The sequence below is a fragment of the Panthera leo genome, chromosome E3 (genome assembly GCF_018350215.1).
Source record: "Panthera leo isolate Ple1 chromosome E3, P.leo_Ple1_pat1.1, whole genome shotgun sequence".
NCBI classification, from domain to species: domain Eukaryota; kingdom Metazoa; phylum Chordata; class Mammalia; order Carnivora; family Felidae; genus Panthera; species Panthera leo.
The window spans coordinates 16,069,391-16,095,372 of record NC_056694.1 but is presented as its reverse complement, the minus strand read 5'-3'; the positions used below and the strand labels follow the sequence as shown (position 1 = coordinate 16,095,372).

The 25,982-nt window shown below is 41.3% G+C and overlaps 2 protein-coding genes across 4 annotated transcripts in view; both read left to right on the top strand.

Moving 5' to 3' along the window:
* Positions 1 to 6,448: 6,448 nt before the first annotated feature.
* Positions 6,449 to 9,561, top strand: MRPS17 (mitochondrial ribosomal protein S17). Of its 3 annotated transcripts, none has more exons than XM_042921628.1 (3): positions 6,449 to 6,510; positions 7,125 to 7,264; positions 8,849 to 9,561. In XM_042921628.1, exons 2-3 carry the CDS (start codon positions 7,142 to 7,144, stop codon positions 9,116 to 9,118), a joined length of 393 nt encoding a protein of 130 aa, XP_042777562.1. In that variant the 5' UTR covers positions 6,449 to 6,510; positions 7,125 to 7,141; the 3' UTR covers positions 9,119 to 9,561. The 3 variants fall into 3 exon arrangements, with proteins under 3 accessions (XP_042777562.1, XP_042777561.1, XP_042777563.1); XM_042921627.1 differs by having other exon boundaries at positions 6,465 to 6,582; XM_042921629.1 differs by lacking the exon at positions 6,449 to 6,510 and adding an exon at positions 6,589 to 6,811.
* Positions 9,562 to 12,643: 3,082 nt separating this feature from the next.
* Positions 12,644 to 25,982, top strand: part of NIPSNAP2 (nipsnap homolog 2) — a 35,645-nt gene continuing 22,306 nt past the window's right edge. Inside the window, exons 1-3 of the mRNA XM_042922066.1 lie at positions 12,644 to 12,776; positions 25,361 to 25,500; positions 25,583 to 25,628. Of these exons, the coding sequence (XP_042778000.1) occupies positions 12,685 to 12,776; positions 25,361 to 25,500; positions 25,583 to 25,628 (278 nt within the window). The 5' untranslated portion in view covers positions 12,644 to 12,684. The remainder of the gene's footprint in view (positions 12,777 to 25,360; positions 25,501 to 25,582; positions 25,629 to 25,982) is intronic.

The following is a 25,982-nucleotide window of genomic DNA, read 5'->3' as shown; positions in this document are numbered from 1 at the left end:
CCCTCACCATAATGAGTTTTGACTACTACTTATATTGCTTTTTTATTGTTTTTTTCATACTTGGACTTTAACCTTATGGGGAAAAGACCTGTGTCTTTAACTCCTATCTACACTTCTGGCCACAAAATAAGCACGTAAACATCTGACTTATTAAAACTGCTAGGGGGCAGATGAGGGAGATTGCCTTCTTCTGTGATAGTGGTAGGAAGGAGCTATACCCCTCTGTAGTCAGATGCCTAAGATCAAGTTTCATTTCTTCCATTTGTTGGCTATGAGACCTAGAGCAAGTTATTTAACCTCTCTCTGCATTGGTTTCCTCATCTGTAAAATGAGAACAACAGTAGCAACTGCCTAATAAAATTCTAGATTAGATAATATGAAGAAAGGTATCATAATGCCTAGTGCATAGTAAGTATCCTATAAACATTATCTGTTGCTATATACTCATTTAATGAGAATTTCTTAAATGTCTACTGGGAAACATTCAAGTGATGTATAAAATACAAGGTAATTAACATTTGTTGAGCATATAATCTGTGTCAGATATTATGCTGGGCACTTTACAGATTTAGGCAAGTGAAAGAATCCATATTTTTCAGATGAAAAGCCTGAAGACAGAGAACTTAACTAACTTACCCCATGTTATATGGCTTTGTAACTATGATTTAATAAGATGATAATTATAGCAATCAAAATATAGAAGAGAATCTATTCTCAACCCCAATAGCTAGATTTCATTTTCCTGGGCATGAATCTTCCTGATTACCGGTGTCTGTATAAAAATTAATTGTAGTTGGATGTAAAGCAGGAATACTAACCCTTGAGGTGAGAGTGAAAGTAGAGATAAAGCTACAGAACTATTACAAAATGGGAAGATTAACAGGATGGTAGTGTTTTGGATATATTTAAATCAAGAGCCTGAAGCTGTTACATCACTAATTAAAATGCTGTTGTAGTGATCTGGGTATAAGGCAATAATTTCTTTTTTTTAAATATGAAATTTATTGTCAGATTGGTTTCCATACAATAACCAGTGCTCATCCCAACAGGTGCCTCCCATCATCCACTTTCCCCTCCCTCCCACCCCCCACAACCCTCAGTTTATTCTCAGTTTTTAAGAGTCTCTTATGGTTAAGGAAATAATTTCTTAATTTGGGAGGAGCAGGATCACAGACCTCTTTGAGAATCTGATGAAAGCTATAGGCTATCTCCACACAAAGACCTGTAAATACACACCAAATTTTGCATATATAATTTGGTAGAATTCAGAAGCCACCTAAAACCTCCTTACAACAACTTCAGATTAAAAATCCCTAGGGGTCACCTGGGTGGCTCAGTTGGTTAAGCATCCAACTTTGGCTCAGGTCATCATGTCACTATTCATGAGTTTGAATTCTTCAGATTCTGTGTCTATTTTTCAGATTCTGTGTCTCCCTCTCTGTATTCCCCCCCTCCTCTCTCTCAAAAATAAATAAAACATTAAAAAGAGTTTTTAAAGAATCCCTAGAATCAGAAATGATCCAGACTCCAGAACCTGATCTGTCCTTTCAAAATCTAGTCCTCTGATACTCAAAGACCATGGAAATACAATGCCCCAACCCTGTTCCCTTGCCTCATGAGCATCTACCATGGCCCACTCAGTGTTTCTGGAAAACTGGATGTTTTGCAAAGATATTCATGATGGCCAGGATGAAACATCCAAATTCGAGTAGAGGAGACTGAAGGAAAGTGTGGGTGTGCACGCATTCACCCGAACGTGTACAGAGGGAAATAACGGGTGTTTCCTTATCAACCTTTTAGTTGCCTTATCAACCTTTTGTCCATCCAATACTCCGGTTAGGTATCCTCTCTCTGTTCACCTTGGACAACAAAAAGGCAACATCATTTACAATCACTTTTGTCCTCTGCTCAATGATTCTTCCCTCTCTTACATTGTTTCTCTGGGTTTCAGGGTCATGACTGGGCCTTGTCAGGGTGTGTGTGGGAGAACTACATATTTTTTTTGTAAAAATTTGTCACTTTTATTTTTTCCCCAAAGAACTGTTCGTCTAGAGATGAGGCCTGAATCCAAACAAAAAAACACCAAAGCTCAAAACTGATCATGAAGAGACATCTCATGGTATGATAATGCAAAGACTCAGCAGGGATAATCCATACCTGGAGAATTCTAGAATGTGATGACTCATCCAGAGTCCCAAGAAAACCATGACAGATTCTGGAATCAAGTTGCCTGGATCCACAGGAAAACTCTCATGCATGAGATGGAGCATAATTAGAATGAACTTAAATGACAGTGTAGTCTAGACACAAACCTTGTGGGGGTCTTTTGTTTTGTTGTTGCTGTTTTGTTTGGCTTTGTTTTTTTTTTTTTTTTTTTTACAAACCTTGTTATATAAAAGAGTATGACATGAAGGAAAAGACTACAAACGAAACTCACACTTAACCCACCATAAGAAATGTTTTAATGTTAACTATACTGGAATTAAATTTAAAAAAAAAAAAGGACCATGGTAAGCAGTCTGCATAGATGGCCCCAGTGGACCACATCTCCTGATATTTGTGCTTTTGTGTAGCCCTATTGAATCTCGATTGGTTTCTGACTTACTTTATCCAATAGAAATGCAAAAGAAGTGATGTTCTGGACTTCTGAGTCTAGGCATTAAGGTCTAGAAGCTTATGATTTTTATCATTTTTGGAGTTCTGTAGAGGTTATACACACTCTTGGAGGCTACAAAAGCCCTTACATACCACCCATAAAGGGGTATTTGATATACCAAGGTGTTTAATAAAGGATTAACCTTACCCAAAGAAAGGTTTGGCCCTTTGGCTTGGCTCCCAGGAGATAATCTTATAAGTCCTTAGAATGTCCTTCCTGTGGGGTGCCTGGGTGGCTCAGTCAGTTGAGTGTTTGACTTCAGTTCAGGTCATGATCTCACAGTTCGTGAGTTTGAGCTCCACATCAGGCTCTGTGCTGACAGCTCAGAGCCTGGAGCCTGCTTCGGATTCTGTGTCTCCCTCTCTCTCTGCTCCTCCCCTGCTCACACGCTGTCTCTCTCTCTCTCAAAAATAAATACAGATTTTTAAAAATTAAAAAAAAAAAGAATGTCCTACCTGATAAGAGTTAGTCATCTAGAAGTGCCTCTAATGATTTCCTGAACCCCACAGTAATCTTGGGGACATCCTGAATTCATACTAGCTTTCTCCAGTCCAAGTCTCGTAAGCGATTTCTACTATATTCTATTACATATGTTTCCTGATGTAGTCATGTTACAAATACATACTTATCTCAGGGCATTATCCAGGGCTGAAAAGAGGCCAGGAGGTTGTTTGAATGAGCTGGGGTAGAGCCAGGCTTACTAATGTGGCCACTGACTTCCATTGTTTTAGTTCAGAAAAAAAGCCATTCTCTTTTCTGGGTTCTCTCCTTTTGGAACTCTTAATAGACAAATGTGAGAACTTCTTGATCTACTGTCCACATTTTCCTCTCTGCTACATTCTAAATAATTTCTTCTGGTTTCCCTTGCAGTTTACTAAGTCTCTCTTCAGCTTTATCTAATATGCCATAAACCCATCTACTGAGTTTTTTATTTCAACAGTTACTTCCTCCTGGTGTTATTTAACTCGTTCCTCTATCTGTTGTATTCACTGTAAAATGGGTGGTTAGATCTACAAAACTGATTAGATTCAGATTACTCTTTACACATTATATTTCATAATCAGTGCTATATGCTTTCTTTCCTTTTACATCAAAAGATGTATAATGTCTAATTGACTCATTTTTACTGATGATAAAATTAATTGATGGTTCAGGTAGTATTAGCCTTCTCTTTTTATTACAAAGTTCCACATTAATCTTTCAATGATTTTGTTAACATTGTTGATATTATTCATTATCCATTAGTTGTTGCAAAAAATGTTTTCCAATTCTGTCATTCCTTATGTATCAATTATTAGGTCATTCTGAAATGCACTGAAATCTGAAATCATATTTCATGGTATATTGATTTCTTGTGTTTTTCAAATTATTGACTTGGTGCCCTAGGACTCTCCAAAAGCAACCAGAGGATTTATTTTTAAGTACCATTATGAACTCACAGATTTTTATATGTCTTATGGTTTTCAATCCATTGCATTTATAATTCTTTTTAGCCTCACATAATCTCATGTTAGTTCAGTGAATACTCCTTCAGGTTGGCTTTTGACCTGACCTCATTCATCTTTAATAGTTTCCTTGATTTCTGACACAACATGTCCCAAGTTTAACACATACAGTTCTGCTCCAGATGTGAAGTCAGTCATTTTTCAAGGACCCTTGGTTTCTTTCAGGGAATGAGCTTGGTACTGACTGCTCCTAGGTTTGTAGACTCTCTTAGAAAGACTTTTTTTGAGAAAAATAAATCATGACTTCATACAATATTTCCAAATCGAATTTAAGACTACAAGGGTTGGGGTGCCTGGGTGGCTCAGTTGGTTGGGTGTACGACTCTTGGTTTTGGCTCAGGTCATGAACTCACAGTTCGTGAGTTCGAGCCCCACACCAGGCTCCGCAGTGATAGTGTGGAGCCCGCTTGGGATTCTCTGTCTCCCTCTCTATTTGCCCCTGTCCTGCTTGCTCTCTTCTCTCTCTAAAAATAAATAAATTTTTTAAAAGACTGAAAGGCTTTTATTTTGTTTCTTTGATTTTATTATGTTCTGAATTGTGCCCCCCACCATGTATGCATGTTGAAGCCCTAACTCCCAATGTGATGGTATTTGAAGGCAAGACCTTTAGGAGGTATTTAAGATTAAATGAGGTCATAAAAGGGTGGGGCCCCAATCCAATGAGATTAGTGTTCTTGTAGAAGAAAAAGAATACACTCTCTCTCGCTGTGCACACATACACAGAGGAAAGGCTATGTATGTGAGGACATAGCAAGAAAGTGATCATCCGCAAGCCAGGAGAAGAGCTCTTACCAGAAATTGACCCTGACAGCTCCTCAATCTTAGACTTTTAGAGAAAATAAATTAATAAATTTAAATAAAAATAAATTAATAAATTAAAAAATAATTAATAAATAAAAGAACTATGAGAAAATAAATTTCTGTTGTCTATGCCATACTCACACACACACACTTACCTCCTCTCTGTCCCCTTGCTTCACATGACCAATTTCGCAATCAAATCTCCAACCCATCTTCTCTCTTCCATTCCCACTGCTCCAATTTAGGTTTTCACCATCCCCTGAAAAAGCATCCAAACTCCAATGTCTCCAACCTCTATTCTGCCTTCCACACTCCTACCACAATGATGTTGAAAGCTAGCTAAAGTATTCACATTTTTCAAAGGCTTCTTATCACTTAGAAGAAAAAGGGAGGCCCCAAACAAGAAATGCTTCCTAGATAGAGGCCTATCCCTGAGCAACTTCAATCCCTGCCTTTATTTTCCTAACCCTATATCCTGGTGGTATCAGACTCCTTCGCGTACTGTCTCTCAAACCCCAGCACCCCTGCACATGCTCTCCTTTCTGCCTCAAATGTCCTCCCCACATCCCATGTCCCTCTATTCTCAAGCTATAGACCCTGGCCAGGGGCTATGTATTGATCAAGTCTCCTCTCTCTGCAAAGTTACACACTCTTTTCTCAAGGTTCCCATTACCTATGGTTGTTTTACTCACGGTGTTGTGGGCTTTTAGAGAGTGGAGTCTTCTTCGATTCATCGTTTTTCCTAGCACAGAGTCTTAGAAGTGTTTTATAACTATTTGCTAAGAAAGAAATGAGTGTTGGACAAACTAATGTATGGGTGAATTCTTATTTTCCCAGTCTTCTCTCACCAGTTGCTAAGATGTTTCAATGGTCAAAGACAATTGACCACACCCATATTTTGGTCTTCAAATTGTCTGTGCCAGTAGCCTATTGTTTTCTGTTTCTCTTAACTTCCTAATACATTCTCAGTCCTCTTTTTATCTGAGAAGGCATTATCAAGCAGTCTGCTCGTGGCCCATCTAACTCCTTCATAATTGTCACACATAAATATGTGCTGATACTGGACTTCTCTCCGTCTCACAGATATTGAAAAATAACACCTAAAATCATATTAGGCACAAAAACCTGCCGAAGTTTATCTTAAAAGCAGCTGTGGGGGTAGAATGCACTTAGTGTCCAATGTTTCAGTTTTTGATGAATGAATGAGGTTCCTCTGATTTGGAAGACCTTGTCCAAGCCTGGGAGCTCAGCTTAAAAAGAGGAAACCGAACAGAATAGTTAAATGAAAGACCGGAATGCTCCACGTTCCAGCAGTCCACAGCATGGAGAAAGAAGATGTACGTCTCCCCGGACGACCCGGGTCTACGGTTCTCTTTAAGGGGGAGTGGGCGGAGCCCTGCCCTTACGCCCACCTATGGCTAAGGGAACACGCGGCCAATGAGAGGAGCGGTCCGAGGCGGAGCTACTTGCAAGGGACTGACGTCATCACGTTCCGACCGGCCCTCAGTAGGACGCGCGCTGTGAAAGTAAAGCCAGGAGGAGGTCGAGGTATGGGAGCCGCTGTTGCGGAGGGTGAATCCCGGGACGCAAGGTGTCGTCGGGTTAGAGCCTGGAAGCAAGGGAAGTTGCCTGACCCCGGGGTTGTGCGGGGAGGGAGGATCAATCACCCCCAGCCTACCCCAGGCGGGTTGGACTCGGCATTAACTGATCAAGAAGGCAGCCCCAAGGCAAGGTCTCCTTAAGTGGGGAGGACACCCCGGCCGCTCCGCCAAGGCCTTGTGCGCTCGTGTGGCCAGACTGTGAGCCTCTGGGGAGACGCAAGCCAGCGGAAGGAAAGAAAGGGACGCCAGTAAGAGCCCACGTTTATTCGCGCCATTTAGCTCCTTACAGGTTAAACTTTCAAAGCACTCCTGTGAGCAGACCCTGTTGTTATTCCCGTTTTGCACAGGGGGACACGGCGACTTAGGTTAAAATGACAGCTTTGTAAATAGTATAAAGATGGGAGGTTGGGTTAAGGAAATAGTGAAACGTGTAAGTATCTCTAAAGTGGTGATTCCAGAAGGTCAACAAAAACCGTTTCTGACCTTCAGCAGTTCTAGTAACAAAATTCCTTTGGTGAGTCATAACAACCAGAATGTTAAATTTTGAAATTTGTTTTTTAGGTGATCAAAGCCACATAATGTCAGTAGTTCGTTCATCCGTCCATGCCAAATGGATCGTGGGGAAGGTGATTGGGACAGCAATGCAAAAAACAGCTAAAGTGAGGGTGACCAGGCTTGTTTTGGATCCCTACTTATTAAAGGTGAGGAATATCCCAGTTTTCAGAAGGCATTGATAAATCACCAACATGTTACAGGTTCTGAACAGAGAAACCATTCCCTGTCAGTACAGATGCACTGAGCGTCTGCTGATCTGTGTGGATAACAAAGTGAATTAATCGTGGTTCATTCTCAAATTCTGAGGACACATACAGTTAATTTCAACTCAGTCTGATAACTGATACAGTACTTCTGTGTGCAAAGTACTGGGAGCAGAAAGCAGGACAGCTGATTCTTTCTTTCCACATTGCTGAAAGAGAGCATCCTCAAAGACATTTGAGCTGAATCTCAGAAAGGCTTTTATCCAAAGGACCACATTTGGGGGAGTCATTTTGGCCATGGTGAGTGGTATATGGAAGTTCTTTTAGCCATTAAAGGGCATGACATTGTACAGGAACAACAAGTAGTTTGGCATGTTTGAGCCCAGAGCTTGATCCTAAGTAGGCATTGACTGTTGTTGAGTGAATACAAGAACAGTAGGAGCTGGGCTGAGAAAGGCCTTTTATGTAGTATTTTTGGATTTCATCCTATAAGCAAAGGAAAGACACACTTGGAAACATAAAGATAGAGATGAGGACAGGAGGTAAGGAAATAGGTAAGAAGGCTATTGCAAAAGTCTAGAATGGAAATGATAAGAACCTGAACAGTCCTTGAAGCAATTGCAATGCAGTGGGAAAAGTAGATTTCGGAAAGAAGGGACAGAGTCCTTGATTTGTCAGATGTGCAAGGGAGGGAGAGGAAAGTGCCAAGGACAGTTCTGCATTCAAGACTGGGCACACAGGTAGGTAGAAATGTTCTTTGTTATCTAGGATCAAAAACACAGGAGCAGAGGTAACAAGGTTAAGGGAAGGGGAGGCCAGATGAGTTGAGAAGAATAAAGTTGTCTTTTATTAACAACAACACAGGAACAAGCTGAAGAGTGACGACAGCCTGATCATTGGCCTGAGTCAGAAGACCTTAGCGTGAATATTGACTGTTGTTTACTAGCTGTGCACATTACCTAACTCCAGAGCCTGTTTTCTCATTTGTAAAATGAGAGCACCTTCTGCAGCAAGGTTGTTATGAGCATCTGTGGCTTGTTTGCAGTACTTCGAGCCAGGCATGGAGCTAAGTGTGGTGTGTATATTTAGAACATTTAATTATCTGGATAACTTTAGAGATGCAGATAGTGGAGCCTCATTTTAGGTTGTGAAAAAAACTAAGCCTGGAGTGATTCAGTGACTTGTGCCAAATCACACAGCTAGTAGTGAGAGTAGCATGTTCATAAGGCTGGAGAGAAGGCTCCACTAGGAAGGAAGAGTTTAAATAGTATAGAGAAGGATGATGATTAATAGACAAAGATACTGAAGGTAATAGGCTGGAGAGCTCAGGCACATGATCCACTCTGGGAAAGTCATTGCTGTTTTCTAGAAGTTAAGCAGTTAATTTTTGTATTGGAAGCCTCCTGAGTGTATTATCTTTTTTTCCCCAAGTCCCAGCTTGTTTTCTGTGCATTACTTTTTATATTCTATGCTGCGTTGTCAGATCACAGATGGGAACTACTGATTTGTTCCTACTTCTCTCAACAGTATTTTAATAAACGAAAAACCTACTTTGCTCATGATGCTCTTCAGCAGTGCACAGTTGGGGATATCGTGCTTCTCAAAGCTCTACCTGTCCCACGAACAAAGCATGTGAAACATGAACTGGCCGAGATCGTTTTCAAAGTTGGACAAGTCATAGATCCAGTGACCGGAAAACCCTGTGCAGGAACTACCTACCTGGAAAGCCCAGTCAGCTTGGAAACTACCCGCTTAACCAAAAATCTGGAAGAACTGAATAGCTCTTTAGCACAGTGAAGGACGATTGGAAGGAGACAAAGGGAAAGATTTATAAGTTTGCTTTACAGAAAAAGAAATTTTTCTAAATTTCATTACAAACTGTCCAATTTCTCTTCTGGTATTTATGGAATAGCTAAAAGTAAATGAAGTAAAGGCCTTGTTAAAATTTTTCATGAGTGTAAGGTCATGTTTGAAATTTCCTTTTCATTGGACATACTTTCCTCTTACAGGAAGTGTACCTAGTAATCCCCTGCATTGTTTTGTAAGCTCACTTTTTTAGGTGTATCTTTTTTTTTTTTTTTTTTCCATTCAAAGGAATCTTGAATTTATCTTAGAACCCTTATTTGGGGAGGAAAATACCTTTTGATATCTTAAAACAGAAGACTGCATTAATTGAATATTTATTTTTGGTGGTATATATTTGAAACTAATTTGAAATTTTTCTTTTTTTTTTTTGTTTTTGTTTTTGTTTTTTAATGTTTATTACTTTTGAGAGAGAAAGACAGAGAGCAAGCAGGAGAGGGGCAGAGAGAGAGGGAGACACAGAATCCAAAGCAGGCTCCATGCTGTGAGCTGCCAGCACAGAGCCTGACCTGGGGCTTGAACTCATGAATGGTGAGATCATGACCTGAGCTGAAGTTGGCTGCTTAACCGACTGAGCCATCCCAGTGCCCCTGAAATTATTTCTTTGATTTAACCAATTACAAATGGAAATAATCAGCAGTCTGGTTGGGGTCAGACCTTATAATAAGAATGTCGACACATAGAAAATAAAACTTGAAAATTCTGTGTCACTTTTCTTTCATCCTGTATTCTAGAGTGTATTAAATATAAATAGGAGTGGATTCATAAAATCTGATACATTGATGAAATTGTAGAGTTCCTCATACTGTGCATTTGAGTTGGAGAGTTTGAGTTCTGTTGCTGTTTATTAATAAACTATGAACCTAGATTTTGACCTGAAGAAACATTGAGTTACATATTCCAGTTTCCTGGCTCCTAGGAAGAGATTTGGAGCATATTTCAGTTTCAACTAATACGTGTATTATACAAGTACAGAGTTTCAGCAGTAACCACAAGCACTGCCTATCCTCTCAATGCTCATAATCTAGTAGGGGAGGTTATGTACAGCTGCCTTCATAGCAGAGAAGCACATGGGTGGGGAGAAATGACGACAACTTCCCAGAAGAGACTAGATAGTGCTAGAACTGAATCTTAAAGGAACAGTTTCCGGGCTAGTAGATAAGGGTTGTGGAAAGGGCATTCCAGGTAGAGGGAAGAATGTAAAATCCCAAAACTATGAGAAGAAGAAGCATAACCAAGGGGTTCTGCAAGCCGATGAGGACTGCTGGGACACTTTGAACATGAGTGGGGCTCAGGTAAAGAAACAGGTGGAAATTATACTGTAAGTGGTGGCAGGTTACATTTTTAAAAGAGTATGATATATTTACATAATGAACTGTAAGGGGAAAGATTAGAGGGAAAGAGACCTGTTCAAAGACTGGTCCTAAGACAAACTGAGTAGGGTGAGGAAAAGAGGTTGGATAAATGATGTTCCAAAGTAGAACTCTCAGAGCTTGATACCAGGAGAGTGAGCAAAAGGGAATCATCTAAGAGTGTCTAGGTCTCTGACAGGTGGAGTTAATGTGGGTTCCACCTTGCACCTGTACAAGCCATCGCAAAAACCTCAAATATTTAAAATGCTTACATATACTCTACTTTTTTTGAGAGAGAATTTTAAGCAGGCTCCATGCTCAGCATGGAGCCTGACGTAGGGATCAATCCCATGACCCTGAGATCATGACCTTAGCCGAAATCAACTGACTAAGCCACCCAGGCATCCCTCTTAAGATATTTTTCCTAATAATCTTGGTGTAAAACTTATGCTCCAGGAAGATGCCCAATATTTCTTCTATGACATATACACCTGTGAGATACAAGTACATGTCCCCAGTAAAAAATATTGGAAGATAACAGTGGAGAAGAAAAATGCAGAATAAGTGGCCTAATACTAAATAGCACAAAAGCAAGGTCTACCAAGAAATATTTACCAAGTTTACATTTCAGGAAAATACATTTAAAAGCATTCATCTCTTCAAAAAAAAAAAAAAAAAGCTGAGAAGTTGGGAGAATGTGTGAGAAAGTCACAAGGGCACAATGACACCACAGGCTTAAAGAGGCTTCCCTCCTACTGTGGAGGATTGGGACATGTCCTTTCTGCCCTGGGGAGAGCTCCCTTTTGGGTCGAAGTGTCTACAGGCTCACTAATCATAAGCCTGTTGCTCAGCCACATAGCCTCTGGACTCCTGTCCCCTGTCCCTTGGCCTCCTTTCCACTGGCCTCCAAGAGACCCGTATCTCCCTGATCTGGAGCAAATCCTTGTTGTCTCTCCTCCATCCACAGGACCCCTTTTTAATCCTTCCTGGTGGTTCCTTGCCATATTAACATGTTCAAATATTCCCCCAGTCAGAAAACTGCACCCCTTAAGCTCCAATGCTTCCTTTGCCTCCAAGATTACTAGCTTCAGAGAACCCCTCAGACCAAAAGCCCAGTTGCTGCCCTCTCCCCTCCTGCCAGGGTAACAGACCTCCCAGGTACCCACCCAGTCCTGAGGACATTTCCCTCTTGGCCTCTGCAGATTCTTGCACAGTGCTCCCCTTGGTGGCTGGGGTCTCTCCTCCCTGTTTCTCCCCCTTCTCTCACTGTCTAGCTCCCTTTCTGCCTACCTTGTCTCGGTTGCAGTTTTCAAGGTTACATTTGCGGCTCTTTTACTCAGGATACACTTTCCCTAAACAGTGCCACCCGACCCACGCCTTTGTTTAAGTTGTTTTCTTGACCGGAGATATCCTCCCTTCCACGGGTCAACTCTTCCTTTGGGACCGCGCTATCGTGCCAGGAACTCGGCTCTGTCCTCCGCTTCACAGCCACCGCCGGTTACAGTCTCGCCTGTCCGTGTCCCCTTCCCGTCTGGTGAACCTCTTCATTTCAACACTTGACACACTGGAGCCAATTATTTCACATCCTGCCCCACTAGACTGAGTCGGCTTGACGACTGAGACGCGACGAGCGCCCATCAGTGTTGATATGAACAGGGAACAGGAACAATGTAGTCCCGAGACCACCAGATAACTTGAGTTATGTTTTCATCTAGAGTGTTTTTATTAAAGCGTTGCTTTGGGTTTGTTTTCGGTTTGAAAGGCAATGTATTTACATGGTACAAAGTTCAAAAGGTTTTGGGGAGAAGCCTGAACTCAGTGTTACTCTTTTCTTGTGGATCTTTCCATGTACATTAAAGCCTTGCCCATGGTCCTCTAGCGCTGGACATTCAGCTCCTTTCGCTGGTGATTGTCTCGTAAAGCAGTCCTTTTCGCCTTCGCGCTCCTTTCTCGCAGCTGCAGGACCTCCTCGCGCCGGGACCGTGGGCCCTACTTCCCCTGGCGGCGGCGCCTGGCGCTGCAGCGGCTGCGCGCCCCGCCCCGCCCCAGCCTCGGCGGGCCTGGCCGGGGGAGGGGTCGCGGCGGCGGCGGCGGCGGCGGCGGCGTCAGCGGCGGCCCGGGCGGTGGGAGCCCAGGCGCCAGAGCAAGATGGCGGCGCGAGTACTGCACGCCCGCGGAGCGGCTTGGGTCGGCGGTCTCCTGCGGCGGGCCCCCCCCTGCAGCCTCCTGCCAGTGCTCCGGTGAGCAGCGCCGCCCTTTCCGGGAGCGGCCGGGGAGGGGCCGCCGCGGGGCAGAGGGCGCGGGGTCCCCGGCACGGGTCTCCGCCCCGGCCCGGCAGCGCTCCCTCGGGGCAGAGCCGCAGGGGTTGCGGGGCGGCAGGGGCCGAGGCCGCTGTCGGCCGGGCCGGGCCGGGCGGGGGAGCCTTGGCGGAGTCGGAGCGCCTTCCCGGCGGGCCGGGCTCAAGGTCACGGCGGGGACGGCGCTCGGCGCCAAGGCCACGTCCGCCTGCCGTGCGGGCTCGGCCTTCGGGACCTTGACCCTGCGCGACCCGCGCGGTGGCGGAGGGCTGGCGCGCGGCTGAGGCTCCAGGCCCTGGACTCGGCCTCCGGCTTCTCGTGGGCGCCCAGAGAACGCTACGTGCCCGCGCAAAGCCTTGATGTCCGCATCTGCAAATGGCAGTAGAGATACTACTCACCTCTTTCTTAGGTTGTGAAGAACTAAAATAACGCGTTGTCCCGTCTGAACCTTCAGTGAAGCACAGGGGGAGTGGTGGGGAGGTCTCAGTGCTACGAACAGCCTTTGACTTGCGTTGAAAAGTAGGTAACGGATCGAAAAGTATGAACAGTTACCAGCGCTAAGTAGGCGTTGGGTTCAAGTTTACACGTTTTTTTCCTAACCTCATTGGATTAAGGATTCGGTTTTCTGAATTCATGCCTTTGATGTATCCATGTCCTATATTCCATGTTCAGAAACCAAGCTCATAACTAACTTACACGTAGATTTGCTTTATTGTTTTCTTTACATTGGATAATTTAAACGTTTTCTGTTTGTGGTTAAATAATGAGCCTCTAGAAAATTCAGTTGTCAGTAAAGGAACTGCATGTTTGTTAAACTCTTACTGTGGGCCAGAGAGCTTATTTAATTTAATCCTAGTAGCAATTTTAAGAAGTAGCAGGATCTGCATTTTGCAGATGAGATGGAACCTCAAAGCAGGTGAGACACCTAGCTAGAAAAGGCATTTGACCTCAAGTTTGTCAGGCTTCAGGCTCAGCACCCTTCTTAGGACTGATGCCCAACTTGTATTTCCAAATTTGATGTTTATGTTTCCAGTTTGATTAACAAATCAACCTCCTTTTTTCTGTTGCTGAGCATCTCCTGTGTGTCTTTTTTTTTTCACACAGGTGATATGAGCCTGTGAAATTCATATTTTCTTCTTTCCAAAAAAGACCTCTGAGGCTGAACGTATTCACCCAAAAGACTACTCTACTACTCTTGGACACTAAAGTGCCCAAGGTCACAAAGCTAGTAAACTGGAGATTTGGACCTGGGTCTGTCCAGTACCCCCACGTCCTGCTGGGGCCGAATGCTTTTGAATCTAAAGTCCTTATCTCTGTCCAGCTTGTTGGCTCTTGGATTACTTTCTCAAGCCCCCTGTACCGTTGGACCACTGCCCCTTCCTTGGTGCTAATCTGCCTCAACTGTAGGTGTTCTTTAGGACTCAATGTAGACCCAGTTGGTTCATTTATTGTACAAATACTGAATGTAAATGATGTCTTTGAAGTCTTGTGAAACTCAACATAATAGCCATGGTCACTATCTGCAGGAGGCCATGGCAGAGGTAAAAATTCATAGACTTACAGATTGAGGTAGGTGGTATGAGAGAAGATCAGGGAACCTACTACATGAGATCATGGAGGGCCTCCCCAAGAATGTGACGTTAAGCTGACATTTGAAGGGTCAGTGTGCAGCAAAGCCCTGACTGGGAAGGATGAAGGCATACTGGGAAACTCCAGAAAAGTCGAGGAAGAGAAGAGCCCAGGAGTGAAGGGAAGAGTGACTAGAGGACAGGTGGCAAGGAGCAGGAGCTGGATAATTCCAGGTCTCACAAGCCATTTTAGAGAAATTGGATTTTCTTCTGGGCACCATGGAAACCATTTAAAGATATAAATTCTAGTGTGACATGATCTGCTCTGTGTTTTTAAAATATTAGTCTGGGGGCGCCTGGGTGACTCAGTTGGTTAAGTGTCCGACTTGGTCTCCTGGTTCTTGAGTTCGAGCTCCGCATTGGACTCTCTGCTGACAGCTCAGAGCCTGGAGCCTGCTTCGGATTCTGTGTCTCCCTCTCTGCCCCTTCCCCACTGGCGCTCTGTCTCTCTCTCAAAAATAAACATTAAAATTTTTTAAATAAATAAATAAAAAATATCAGTCTGATTTTGGAAAGGAGACAGAATCATAGGTAATGGCTAACTGATCAGATGCTGGTGCCATTTATGGAAAGTCATTTGTTCCATAAGCATATGAGTGCCCACCGTATGCTGGGCGCTGTTGGGAAATATCAGTGAATAAGGTCCTTGCCATCTGGGAGCTTGCTCCTAATTCAGAGAAGGAAGAACAGTTGTAGGGTGTGGAGGGGGGAATCCAGAGCACTTTTGAACCTGGTAAAGTTTGAGATGGCTGTGAGCTATTCAAATGGAAAGGCAGTTGGCCTGTTTGATCTATAGGACTCCTCAAAGGAGATGTCTGGACTACAGGTTACATTTGGGAGCTGCTGGTATATAGGAATACTAAAAGTAGATAGATCCATGGGTTTCATTATACTGTTTTGCATTTAATTGAAATTTTTCATATAGAACATTTTTTAAACCCATAGGAATGGATGAGGTTGCTTGCAGAGAGAGTGTGGATAGAGAAGGGGCTAAGAAGCAGGCCTGAGATGTGTTCACAGGCTAGATGTAGGAAGAGGCAGCAAGGGAGACTGGGAAAGAGCAGCCGGTGAGGGCACTTTGTGGCAGTGCCCAGGGGGAGGTATTTCAAGGAGGGAGCTGGCAACTGTGCCAGATGCTGCTACAAAGTTAAGATGACAGAAAACTGGCTTTGACAACGGGGGTCTGTGGGTGACCTTACAAGAGGGGTTTCAGAAGGAAAGGAGGAGTCTTCCCAGGAGACTAACTTGCCAGTACCTCTTCTCTGCTCAGTGCCAGGCCTGGGGTCTCATTTGCTTAGTGGACATTGCACGAGTGTCCTACAGGTGCTTGGGTTGCTTTTGAACCTAAAATTGAACTCCTCTTCCTCCTGTAGAGCTTGCTCCTTCTGGGTTCTGTCTCCAGTAGTGGCACATCTTCCCTGTAGTGGCCCCAAGCCCAGCCCCTCCTGCTCTCTCCCATCTAGCCAGCTACAAGATCTGTCAGTTCTCCCTGCAGTGTGTCTTCACTCAACCTTCTCTCCCACCACTCCCCTCGCTTAACTGGTGGCAACACTTGTCTGGAGTCCTGTGAAGGAAGAGTAAGGTCTTGAACCTGTTGGTGAAAGGGACAACTGAAGAATTCCGAGCAGAACTTTTTCCTGTTAAAAGTTCTGACTTGAACCTTGACTGGATCCCAGTGCCTCTTTTTCCCATACCACCCCACCCCACCCCTGCCAAGAAAAACTGTAAAAGACATTTTGGGAACAGTTGGGGACAGTTTAATATGGAGTGGATATTAGAATTATTCTTTTCCTCAGATGTGAAAATCATATCATGGTTTTGTCTTTGTTCTTAGGAGGTGCATGCTGAAGTTTTAGGAATAAAGTGTCACAATGTCTGTACTCTACTTTCAGATGGTTTGGTAAAAATAAAAAAGCAAATATGTATAGAGAGAAACACTTAAAATTGATAAAATGTTCATCATTCTTTCATCTAAATGCAGGGTATAGAGGCCTTCATTATACTGTCCCTTCATCTCTGTTTGAAGTTTTTAAAAATGAAGAGAATGGCTCTCTGTAGCAGCAGTGTGGAAGACAGGTTTATTGGGGTGGCAGGAGGCTTGGTGGTGAGTAGAGGAGTGACATTGTTACTACTTTAATGCTCGACTCTTCTTTGAATCAGGCCCTTCAGCTTCCTCTCTCCTCTTCATCTCTGGCTATATTCACAAACTCCTGGCTTTGGCAGGTATAGGTCTGCTTCCTCTCATGGGCGTCTGTCTACCTGACAAGTGTTCCTCATCTTTCAGGGCTTCAGTTCAACAAGTACTCGTTCAGAGAATTGGTTCATCTCTTCCCCCACCTCTGCCCCCACCCTTGTCACAGCCACCACCTTATGTGGCCATCAAGGAGCTTATCTCATGTTGGGCTGTGATCATGGTTGCCTGTCTGCTCCCACTGACAAGTAGCTCTGTGAAGTCAGGGCCAGGTTTATTCATCTTTATATCCTCAGCCTGGCTTGACATATGCAGCACACAGTCAATAGATATTTGGTGTTCAAATGAATGAAGTGCATTTCACCACTGCTGCCTCATCCTGTGGTCTCAGCGCTAAATGCATTTCCCATCTATGGTTTGCTCCAACCAAACCACCACACTGTCTAGATACCTAGTCAGGGCCTGTGCCTTCTCCTTTTCACCTCAGGAATATCTTTTGAAGATATTCCTTCCCCTTCATCCCCACTGCCTACATCATAACCTAGAACCATCTTTTAGGCTATCTGGTGAGTATTGAATGCCTCCTGTGTGCCTGGCACTGCTGGCCTTGATAACCAGCAGAAAGCCCAGGAGCCACGCTCCCTGCCTTTATTGCTGCAGTCCACCTGCCACACCACTGCCAGGCTGCTTTACACACCTTGATCTTTTTTTGAAAACTTGCTAGCATCTTACCTGGTAGATAAGGTAGAATTCTACCTGGTAGAATCCAGCTAATGGGCACGGTGTACAAGGGCCTAACCCCACGGCCCCGCCCTTGCCTTCCCACTCTTTCTCTCACCGTCCTCCACACCCTGTTCTCCTGCCTTACCAAGCTCTGCTGTTCCGGAAATATGTCATCCAGTTTCATGACTCCGTGCCCCTGGACATGCTGTCCCTTTTGACTGGAATTCTCGCCTGCCTCGTCCACCTGTCTGTGTGGTCCTCCAAGACAGAGCCAGAATGTCTCTATTGGAGTTCCTCCACTCCTCACAGGCCAAGCCAGAGGTTCATTCCCACAGCATGTGTGTGTGTAAGTCTGCGGTATCTGAGACCAGTCTGGGTGTTTACTGTGTTTTTCCTATGAGACTAAATAGGTGAGGCATCTGGCTCATCTTTACATCCACAGAGTCTGGCAAATAACGCTAATTCTCTTTAAAGTCTGATGTTTTGGGGGGTGCCTGGCTGGCTCAGTCAGTAGAGCTTGCAACTCCTGATCTCGAGTAATTTCCAGTACCATATTGGGTGTAGAGATTACTTAAAAATAAAATCTTTGGGAAAAAATAAAGTCTAATGTTTTGTAGAACGTGCTGCCCCTACCCCACCCTCTGTTAAGTGCCACACAACAGATGTATGATGTTATAAAGACTACTGATCGTGCAGTTTGTCATTCTCAGTAAAGAACCCTAGCCCGGATCCTATCACCCTGACAGCTGTTGGCATAGCTCCTTCTACTCCTTTCCGTGATTCAGCTTGGACAGCTAGATGGACCGGGCACACTGGGCAACTTTGGTCACCTGACACTGAAAAGATTCCCGAGTTTGACAATCAACTGGGGGTAATGGCGGACTGGACTGAACTGTTTTTCATTTGTCAAGACAGTTGCTACCCAAGCTGACAAGCAGATACCCTCAGGTTCTTGTGTGTGTCCCATGATGCTATTTCTTAGGCTTATCTTTATATTACAGTGTTTTCATGTCCCTTACCTCATTTTACCCATCTTAAAGTAAATCTCTTTGGTGTTATTAAAACCTGGGAGAATGCTCAGCTGGGGAGATTTATGTTTGGGAGACATCCCTTATTAGTGAGAATATTTTGAACTTTATAGTTAGATCAGATTTTCATTTTCATATTTACATCATATTTTCATAGGTTTATATTTTCATTTTGCTACTTCTTAGCTCATGTCATTTAACCTCTCTGAGCCAAGCTTTAAAATGAGCTAATACTTACCTTGCTAGACTGTACTGAAGATTGAATGAGATGACATAGACAAGCTGCCTAATTCAGTGCCTAACAGGAAGTATGAATTTATTAACTTGTAATTCCCTTTCATTCTAAAGAAGAGGAACAAAATTATTTTGGGATTTTCCCCTTCCAGATTTAATTTGCTAATAATTCTGTATCATGCTTTCTTATTTTTAGAGTATTAAATGCCATAGAAATTAAATATCTATATGTACACATGATAATGCATGTCTATGCATTTCTGGAAGGACCCATTAAAAACTGTTAGTAGTGGTTGCTTTGGTGAATATTTGTTATTTTAAATGAAATCCCCTAATGCTGATATTTTTAGAAACTTTCATTGTACCCCTTTCTTAATTATTCATAATAGCTTTTCCTAAGCTCTTAACATTTATTTAATACCCCCAAAACTTTGTAAACACTGTTTCTGTCTAGTGAACTTAAAATCTAAAATAAAGAAAAAACAGGAATTATATAGTCTCATTAACAAATCTTAAAACTTTCTCCTTTTTGTATCACTAATTTTAATGCTAGCCATTGTATTCATGATACTATTTAGCAAATATCCCAAAATGTGATATGTTTGAAACACTTTAAACAAATTAACAAATGTTTTCATTTTTATTGACATAAGTTTTACCATGACTGTTTGGAGAATTGCCTTCTTCAGAATTTATTTATATAATCTAATAGTTTTATGTATAATTTATTGCTTTTAACTTTAGGTTTGTTTTTATTGAAAAGGTAGTTTTAAAAACTTAATTTTTTAACCTTTCACTATATATCAGGTGCCATCCTAAGTGCCTTAAACAGTTTTACTATAGGGCTAGATATGTACTTAAAAATATACAAAAGTAAGGGATGCCTGGGTGGCACAGTCAGGTTAAGCCTCCAACTCTTTGATTTCCGCTCAGGTCGTAATCTCATGGTTCATGGGTTCCAGCCCCGTGTAGGGCTCTGTGCTGACAGTGCGGACCCTGCTTGGATTTCTGTCTCTCCCTCTCTCTGCCTCTCTCCCAGTCTCTCGCATGCGTGTTCTCTCTCTCTCTCCCTCTCTCTCTCTCTCTCTCAAAATAAACATTTATATATATACATACACACACACATAAAAGTAAAAGCACAGCATAAGGAATATAGTTAGTGATACTGCAATTGCATTGTAACAGGACAGATGGTAGCTACACTTGGTGAAAATAGCATAATGTATACATTTGTCAAATCACTAGGTTGTATAGCTGAAACTAGTGTAACATTGTGTGTCAACTGTACTTAAATAATAATTATAAAATACACACATGTGAAAAACACAATACAGGTATTACATGAGTAAAGCTGTGTCTCTTCTACCTTAACTCTTCCCTCCCTGAGAGATACCACCATTAATGCTTATTAATTCTAGGACATTTTAACATACAGGAAAAGAAATGTGGAAGAAATTCCAACTTGTTTTCACAAATGCCATTTAAACTATTTAATGCCATTTAAACTATATTTTTGTCCTATGCACTTACAAGAAAAATTACATGTACAGTACTAGTATAAACTTGTTATTTTACCTGTTAAATATGAGTTTGCTGCTTTTTAATCTTTGAATAATTGAAAAAGTACTTTTATATTTCTTGATCATTATAGAAAATGTATTGTTAATATTATATTTGTGTAATATTTGTTTGCATATTTGTAAGTTTAGATCATTCAGAAGTCTTTTTATTTGGTTTTTAGCTGTTTGTTTTTACCTGGTTTTTAGCTAATATACAGTGTTTTTAAATTAAAAACATTTTATGGAAAGAAAATTGCTGTGTAATGGTTGTTGATTTTTTTTTAATTCTTTTTATTATTCTTTTATTTTTATTCTTTTATTATTATTATTTTAATCTTTATTTATTTTTGAGAGAGAGACAGCGTGTGAGCAGGGGAGGAGCAGAGAGCGAGGGAGACATAGAATAGGAAGCAGGCTCTAGGCTCCGAGCTGTCAGCCCAGAGCCCAACGCGGGACTCAAACTCACGAACCGTGAGATCATGACCTGAGCCAAAGCCGGACGCTCAACCTACTGTGCCACCTAGGTGCCCTGGTTGTTGACTTTTTAAGCAAAAAAAGAAAAAGGTTGCTAATAAACATTTGAGACTTAGAGTAGTATTATTTCTAAAGCACCATAGTTGAATAAGAATAGTAATTTAAGGGCACGTGGCTGGCTCAGTAGAAAGAGCATAAGACTCTTGATCTCAGGGTTGTGAGTTCGAGCCCCGCATTAGGTTTAGAGATTACTTAAAAATAAAATCTTTAAAAAAAATAGGAATTTGTATTATGGTTATATAGAATATTCAAGTTCATCTCATGAAGCAAGGGGGAATTTTCATCTTCTGAGAGTTTTTCTTACCTCTTGTTTAAATTCCAAGTCCTCTTCCTTAACACCTGAGGTCGCTCTCTTTTCCTACACTTGCTTTGTGGTGTCCGCGTCCTTAAGCAGGCCTGATAAGCAAATTGAAAATAGTCCGTAGAAAATCATGTAGTGTTTCCATAGAAATCTCCCAGAAAAGCCTCACACCAACCTGTCAACATCTTGACCTTGCTTTGAAGCATTAGATAAGATCCTAAGCATTTATAGTAGCCATTTGGAATCCCAATACATTATTGCTCCTAGCATGATCTAGCAAAGGGCAGAAAAGAGCATTTATGTGTAGATCAGTTAAAGATCAGAATTATAAGGAGTATGCCATAATAACCCTGGCCAGAGATGATGGTCATCAGTTGTAAAAGGGAGTGTGCAAGAAGAATGGGACTGGACTCAAAAGGCTATATTCTGTATCACTCCATAAATAAGACATTTTGGAAAAGGCCAAACTATAGGGATATAGAACAGAGGAATGGTTGTTAGCAGTTGGAACTGGGGAGAAGGGTTGATTACAAAAGGAGTGGGAGATAACAGACTTCCGGTTATGGAATGAATAAGCCACTAATATATAAGATACTGCATAGGGAATATAGTCAATGGTATTATAATAGCCTTGTATGGTACTTGGTGGTGGCTACACTTGGGAGCATAGAGTGACATATAGACTTGTTGAGTCACTATGTTGTACACCCGAAACTAATGTAACAATGTGTATCACCTATATTTCAATTTTTTAAAAAAAGGGAGTTTAAGGGAGTGAAGGAACTGTTCCATATGGTGGTAGTTACATGACTTTATGCATTTGCCAAACCCCTGTAGAACTATGCCAAAAAAGTAAATTTCACTGTGTGGAAATTTGAATCAAAATGAAGAAGATAAAAGCACACAGCTTGTCATTGATTGGGTTTTGTGAGATTAGGAAGAGGATAAGTCTCATCCAGGTTCTAATTTTTTTTAATTGAAGTGTAGTTGACATACAATATTATATGAGTTTCACATATAACTTAGTGATTCAACATTTATATACATTATGAAATCACCCTAAGTCTAGTTCCCATCTCTCACCATACAAAGTTATTACAGTATTATGACTACATTCCCTATGCTGTATTTTATATCTTCTTGTTTATTTTGTTAACGGAACTTTGTACCTCTTAATCCCCTTCACCTATTTCACCGTTTCCCCACAACTCCCGCAACTACCAGTTTGTGTACTGTATTTATGAGTATGTTTTCTGTGCTCTTTTTTAATTTGTGTTTTAGATTCCACATATAAGTGAAATTGTATGTTATTTGTCTTTCTCTGACTTATTTCACTTAGCATAATACCCTCCTGATCCATCAATGTTGTCACAAGTGGTAAGATTTTATTCTTTTTTTATGGCTGAATAATATTCCGGAGCATCTGTGCAAGTGTGTCATATATGTATAATATAACACATAGTTATATATGTATACAACACATGTTGTATATGCATATGTACACCACATCTTCTTTATCTGTTTATCTACCAATGGACTTAGGTTGCTTCCATGTCTTTGCCGTTGTAAATAATGCTGCAGTGAACATAGGGGTTCATATATCTTTTCACATTAATGTTTTCATTTTCTTTGGACAAATGAAGTGGGATTGCTAAATTGTATGGTATTTATACTTTTAATTTTTTGAGGAACCTCTACACTTTTCCATGGCCGCACTAATTTGCATTCCCACCAACAGTGCACAAGGATTCCCTGTTCTCCACATCCTCACCAAACTAGCCATTCTGACTGGTATGAGGTGATATCTCATTGTGGTTTTGATATACATTTCCCTGATAATTTGTGATATTGAGCATCTTTTCATGTGTCTGTTAGCCATCTGAATGTCTTCTTTGGAAAAATGTCTATTGAGGTCCTCTGCCCATTTTTTAATCAGATTGTGGGTTTTGTTTTGTTTTGTTTTTGTGGGGTTTTTTTTGATGTTTTAGGAATTCTTTATGTAGTTTGGATATTAACCCTTTATCATATAGATCATTTGTGAATATCTTCTCCCATTCAGTAGGTTGCCTTTTCATTTTGTTGATGGTTTCCTCTCCTGTGAAAAAGCTTTTTAGTTTATGTAGTCCCACTTTCTTATTTTTGCTTTTGTTTCCCTTGCCAAAGAGACAGATCCAAAAAAATTGGTAAGACTGATGTCCAAGAGTTTACTGCCTATGTTTTCTTTTAGGAGTTTCATGGTTTCAGATCTTACATTTAGATCTTTAACTCATTTTGAGTTTATTCTTGTATGTAGTGTAAGAAAGTGGTCCAGTTTCCTCAGGACCATTTGTTGAAGACACTATCCTTTCCCCGTTGTATATTCTTGTCTCCTTTGTCATAGATTCATTGATCATATAAGCATGGGTTTATTTCTGGCCTCTCTATTCTATTCCATTGACCTATGTGCTTTTATGCCAGTAGTGGACTCTCTTTTTTTACTATAGCTTTGTAGGACAGTTTGAAAACCAGGAGCATGATACCTACAGCTTTGTTCTTCTTTCTCAAGATTGCTTTGGCTATTTAGGGTCCTTTTGGTTCCTAAATGGAGTTCCTCAAAAAAATTAAAAAATATTTTAGGAATATTAAATAGAATATTTTAGGATTATTTGTTCTGGTTCTGTGATAAATATTCTATTTAAAAATAGAAATGCCAAGGGAAATAGGAGGTACAAGGTTTCCAGTTATGGACTTATTCAAGTCACAAGGATGAAAGGTACAGCATAAAGAATATAGGGAAAAAGAAAAGAAATACCATATGATCCATTAATTCCACTACTGGGTATTTACCCAAAGAAAATAAAATACTAACTTAAAAGATATATGCATCCATATGTTAATTGCAGCATTATTTACCATAACCAAGATACGGAAGCAACCCAAATGTTTATCAACAGATGAATGGAAAGAAGATGTGTGTGTATGTGTGTGTGTGTGTGTGTGTGTGTGTATGTATATATATATATATATATATATATATATATATATATATATATATACACATATATAATGGAATATTACTCAGCCATAAAAACGAATGAGATCATGAGTGCTTGGGTGCCTCAGTGGGTTAAGCATCTGACTTTGGCTCAGGTCATGATCTCACAGTTTGTGGGTTCAAGCCCCACATCAGGCTCTGCACTGACAGCTCGGAGCCTGCTTTGGATTCTCTCTCTCTCTCTCTCTCTCTCTCTCTCTCTCTCTGCCACTCCCCTGCTCGTGCTCGCTCTCTTTCTCTTTCAAAAATAAATAAACATTTAAAAAAATGAATGCAGTCTTACCATTTGCGACAACGTGGGTGGACCTGGAGAGTTGTGCTAAGTGAAATAAGTCAGAGAAAGACAAATTTCACTTACAGGTGGAATCTGAAAAACAAACAAATGAATGAAGAAACAAACTTTTTTTTTTTTAATTTCATTGATTTAAGTAATCTCTACACCCAATGTGGGGCTTGAGCCCACAACCCTGAGATCAAGAGTCACACGCTCCTCCAACCAAAGCTCCCAGGCTCCCCAAACTAACAGTTGTTTTTTTTAATTTTTTTTTAACATTTACTTATTTTTGAGAGGCAGAGACAAAGCATGAGCAGGGGAGGGGCAGAAGAGAGAAGGAGGCACAGAGTACAAAGCAGGCTCCAGGCTCTGAGCTGTCAGCACAAAGCCCAGTACGGGGCTTGAACCCACAAACCATGAGATCATGACCTGAGCCGAAGTCAGACACTTAACCGACTGAGCCACTCAGTCACCCCAAACTGACTCCTACTAAATACGGAGAACAAACTGGTGGTTGCCAGCAGGGAGGTGGGGGTGGGGATTAAGAGGTACACACTTCCAGTTATAAAATAAATAAATCACAGAGATGGAAAGTACACCATAGGAAGTATAGTCAATAATATTGTCATAACATTGTATGGGGACAGATGGCGACTATACTTAACATGGTGAGCACTGAGTAATGTATAGAATTGTCAAATCACTATGCTGTACACCTGAAACTAATGCAACATTGTTTGTCAACTATACTTACAACTTAAAAAAAAGAGCTCTCTTAAGAGTACCACAAGTTACATCTTTTACACTTTGCTCCTGTTGTTTAGATTGCATGCTATTATAATTGAGAGTGAATATTTTGTGGTATTCCAGGTTCTGTAACAGTGCCTAGAATAGGTACTCAAGGCATGTTTGCTGGATGGATTGATTTTATAAAAATAATGTAGTATGTGACATTACCTGAAAACACTGAAATCTTTGTACCACTGATGAGACTAAAATTTTTATATTTGTTATTCCCTAGGAGATTTACGTCCTCCAATAGTAGGCCTCGAGAAGACAGCTGGTTAAAATCCTTATTTGTCCGGAAAGTTGATCCAAGAAAAGATGCTCACTCTAATCTCCTAGCCAAAAAGGAAACAAGCAGTCTATACAAATTACAGTGTGAGTGATGGGTTTGCTACCTTCATAGTTGACTTTTTTCCCTTCGTTCATAAGTTTATCGTTGAATTTTCTTTTGTTTCAGTTCACAATGTTAAACCGGAATGCCTAGAAGCATACAACAAAATTTGGTGTGTATACCAAACTATCCTTTACTTGGGGAAAAATAACAATTTTAATATTTGTTGGTTCAGCTAACACTTGATAGCAGAGTGAGATCTTTGATCCCTCTTCTTGAAGCTGAATGATCAGAGGCTCGTAAGTTGAGCTCTGCGTGGGATTGCCAAGGGCATTTTGATTTTAAGGACTCCATGACTAACTCATCACATAAGCTCTCAGATGTTAGAATGTTCTAGACTCTTAAGGTTGGAAGGAACCTTGTAAGGCTATCTAGTCCATCTACTCGTCCATGCTTGAGTCCTTTCTGCAGACCTTCCTGATTGCCTGTGTTTAATTGCATTCCATCTGTGGAAGCTTTGAATGTT

Bases quoted from the DNA above. Each gene is read 5' to 3' on its own strand.
- MRPS17 (XM_042921627.1), top strand. From the start codon at position 6,513: ATGGGAGCCGCTGTTGCGGAGGGTGAATCCCGGGACGCAAGGTGTCGT. The intron at 6,583-7,124 runs GGAAGTTGCCTG...TTTGTTTTTTAG, and splicing joins GGTTAGAGCCTGGAAGCAAG to GTGATCAAAGCCACATAATG. The intron at 7,265-8,848 runs GTGAGGAATATC...TTCTCTCAACAG, and splicing joins TGGATCCCTACTTATTAAAG to TATTTTAATAAACGAAAAAC.